The 2,504-nt window shown below is 55.6% G+C and overlaps 1 protein-coding gene across 1 annotated transcript; it reads right to left on the reverse strand.

Moving 5' to 3' along the window:
• Window positions 1-572: 572 nt before the first annotated feature.
• PUNSTDRAFT_18561 (heat shock protein 70) lies at window positions 573-1,302 on the reverse strand (the record flags this gene model as incomplete). The annotated part of the gene is made up of 2 exons (XM_007389426.1): window positions 573-1,049; window positions 1,105-1,302. Coding segments are annotated over 2 exons (675 nt in total), but the record flags the coding sequence as incomplete, so codon positions are not given.
• Between the last annotated feature and the right edge of the window lie 1,202 nt (window positions 1,303-2,504).

The following is a 2,504-nucleotide window of genomic DNA, read 5'->3' on the forward strand; positions in this document are numbered from 1 at the left end:
GATGTGGGCGAGACAGGTGGATCCTATGGACGCCAACGGCCGTGAGAGGATAGGCCAGGTGGATTTGACGGCCATCCGGGGTCGTGAGAGGATAGGCCAAGTGGATTGAGGTGGATCCGAGGCCTCCCAGCCAATCCGAGGCCTGCATCCACATTTTAGGCCCGCCCACATGGACTAGGGAAGAATAGTATTAGGAGGTAACCTGGGGCGATTTTTGGAGATAGTTACTGACCCCAGAGATATTGTATTGGGCTCACAAACTGCCTTGCACGGTGTCTATCATAAACATTTTATTGGCGGCTGCGCTGTGATTCAAAATCTGTGGGGATGGTTCCTGACCACTGATATCTTGCTAATCTATGCATGTAGGCTGTAATCAACCAAATCTGAGACGGGCGGAAAACAGCCTGTTTTCCACCCTGGGGCATGGATAGGAGCTCGCCAATGAACGCCTCGTACTCCTCCCGGGTAAGCTTGGAGGTGGCATCGATGTCGTTCATGATCGACTCGACGTTGAGCGGCGCTTCCGAATTGGCGGAGAGAATCTTCTTCAGCTTCTCGCACGAGGCCTGAAGGCGGAACGTCGCCTTCGGATTCGACATGACGTCGATCTTGTGCTTGGTCTTGAACTCCGAGAAGTGGCGCACGAGCGCGTAGTCGATCTCGCGCCCGCCAAGGTGGGCGTCGAGGCCGGTGCCCTTGACGACGAGCTGGCCCTTGGAGAAGGCGACGACGGAGGCGGAGAGCCCGACATCCACGAACACAACATGCCGCGGATTCTCGGGCTCGGGCAGGTCCGCCTTCGTGATACCGTACCCGAGCGCGACGGCGGCGTAGTCGTTGATCAGCCGAAGGCAGTTGAGGTCCGCGATTGCCGCCGCGTCAAGCATTGCCCGGCGCTGGATCTCAGTGAACCAGCCGGGGATGGCAATGACGATGTCGGACACGCCCGTCTTGAGCTCCACGGACGCGATATCCTTGAGCTTATTGAGGTACATGGCGGTGAGTTGCGTTGCGGAGAACGTGTGCGGCTCGCCAACATAGTTGACCTAGGAGGAAACAAGGTCAGCCCGAAACAAGGTATGGACTGGACGCATTACGCACCTGCACACAGAAAGTGCCATTCACATCGACGAGCTTGGCATTCAAGAATTTCTTCTCGTATTCTTGCACTTCGAGGTCGTTCAACGTCCGGCCGATCAGGCGCTTGAGCGAGCCTACGGTGTCTCTGAAGTTTGACGTCTCTTGCGTCTTCGCGGCTTCGCCTAAGGCGCGCTGCTTGGGGCCAAAAGCAACCAACGAACTGTAGGTGTTGCTTCGTGGACGAGGCGAACCAGTGCGGACATCGTGGAGTCCGGGCATTCACTAATGGATGATGAGGTTGCCGAGCGTGGAGAAGAGGGAGGAGGTGCCGGCCGGGTGCAGGGTGAGCTGCAGGCGAGGCCGCCTTAGAGTAGAGTAACTAAGCAGGGTCGTCCAGCCTGGACGGGCCGTGGGAACATACCCCGCTGCCTGACAGACAACGATCGCACTCTTGATCTAACCTCTCGCTCGACATCCGTCACGATCCAGCATTTACAACTGCACACATTCTCTCTGCTTCATTAGTCACCTGTATGAGTATTCCTGAGGACCTCGCCAAGGGGCTGTCTGCCTCAGCTTTGCACGAACTGCGATCGGCTCACCAAACAGGGCTAGGACTGTCTTTGGTCCGATATCTGCTGTCATCCCCGCTCGGTCAGGACGTCGACTCCCCTCAGGTAGGCTTTGTTTATTTCAGCTCAGTATTAGTGAGCTCAATTCTTAGAATCTGTAGTTGGTTTCCACGACAGCTTCCAAGCGTCGAGCACGTTCTACCTCATGCCCCCCCTCTGGACACCCTGTGCAGGGGACGGCTACGGATGTGGACTTGAGTCCTTTATCGAGTACATCAAATTGCATCAGGGAGGACAGCGGTCACACGTCGAATCTCAAAAGGACAACGGAGGGAGTCGCGAACCGATCATGACTCGATCTCGTACTCGGAACACGCGTACTGCGGCGCAAGCTTCTGCAGCTCCGCGAGGGCAGGATGGGACTGCGTCTAGTGCTGTGGTAGCTGCGCGTGGACAGGCACGACCATGTAGACGTCGAGGGGTCAGGGACCTTCAAGCTGTGGTGCAAGCACAAAGGGGTAACGTACAGGAAGGGTGTGAGACTGACGAAGTACTAGGGACACCTGAGGGTGCAGATGCTGGTAATACAGCTCCAGTTAGTAGGAGGACACGTCGTAGAGCGGCAAGAAAATCTAATGGAAAAGCGACAAATGGTATGTTGCGTAAAATAACAGGGTTAGGTACAAATAAATGGATATTTATGACAGGCACTATTACATCGCCTACGACAGAGGAGTCTGTAGCATTGCCTGCAGTTCCTGAGGACGATGCGGATACCGGCATGGTAGCAGGTACTATTCCGCATACAAAGAAGGCTAGGAGGACGAAGAGCAAAGGTGCGGATAAGGC

The sequence above is a fragment of the Punctularia strigosozonata genome (genome assembly GCF_000264995.1).
Source record: "Punctularia strigosozonata HHB-11173 SS5 unplaced genomic scaffold PUNSTscaffold_135, whole genome shotgun sequence".
Lineage (NCBI taxonomy): Eukaryota > Fungi > Basidiomycota > Agaricomycetes > Corticiales > Punctulariaceae > Punctularia > Punctularia strigosozonata.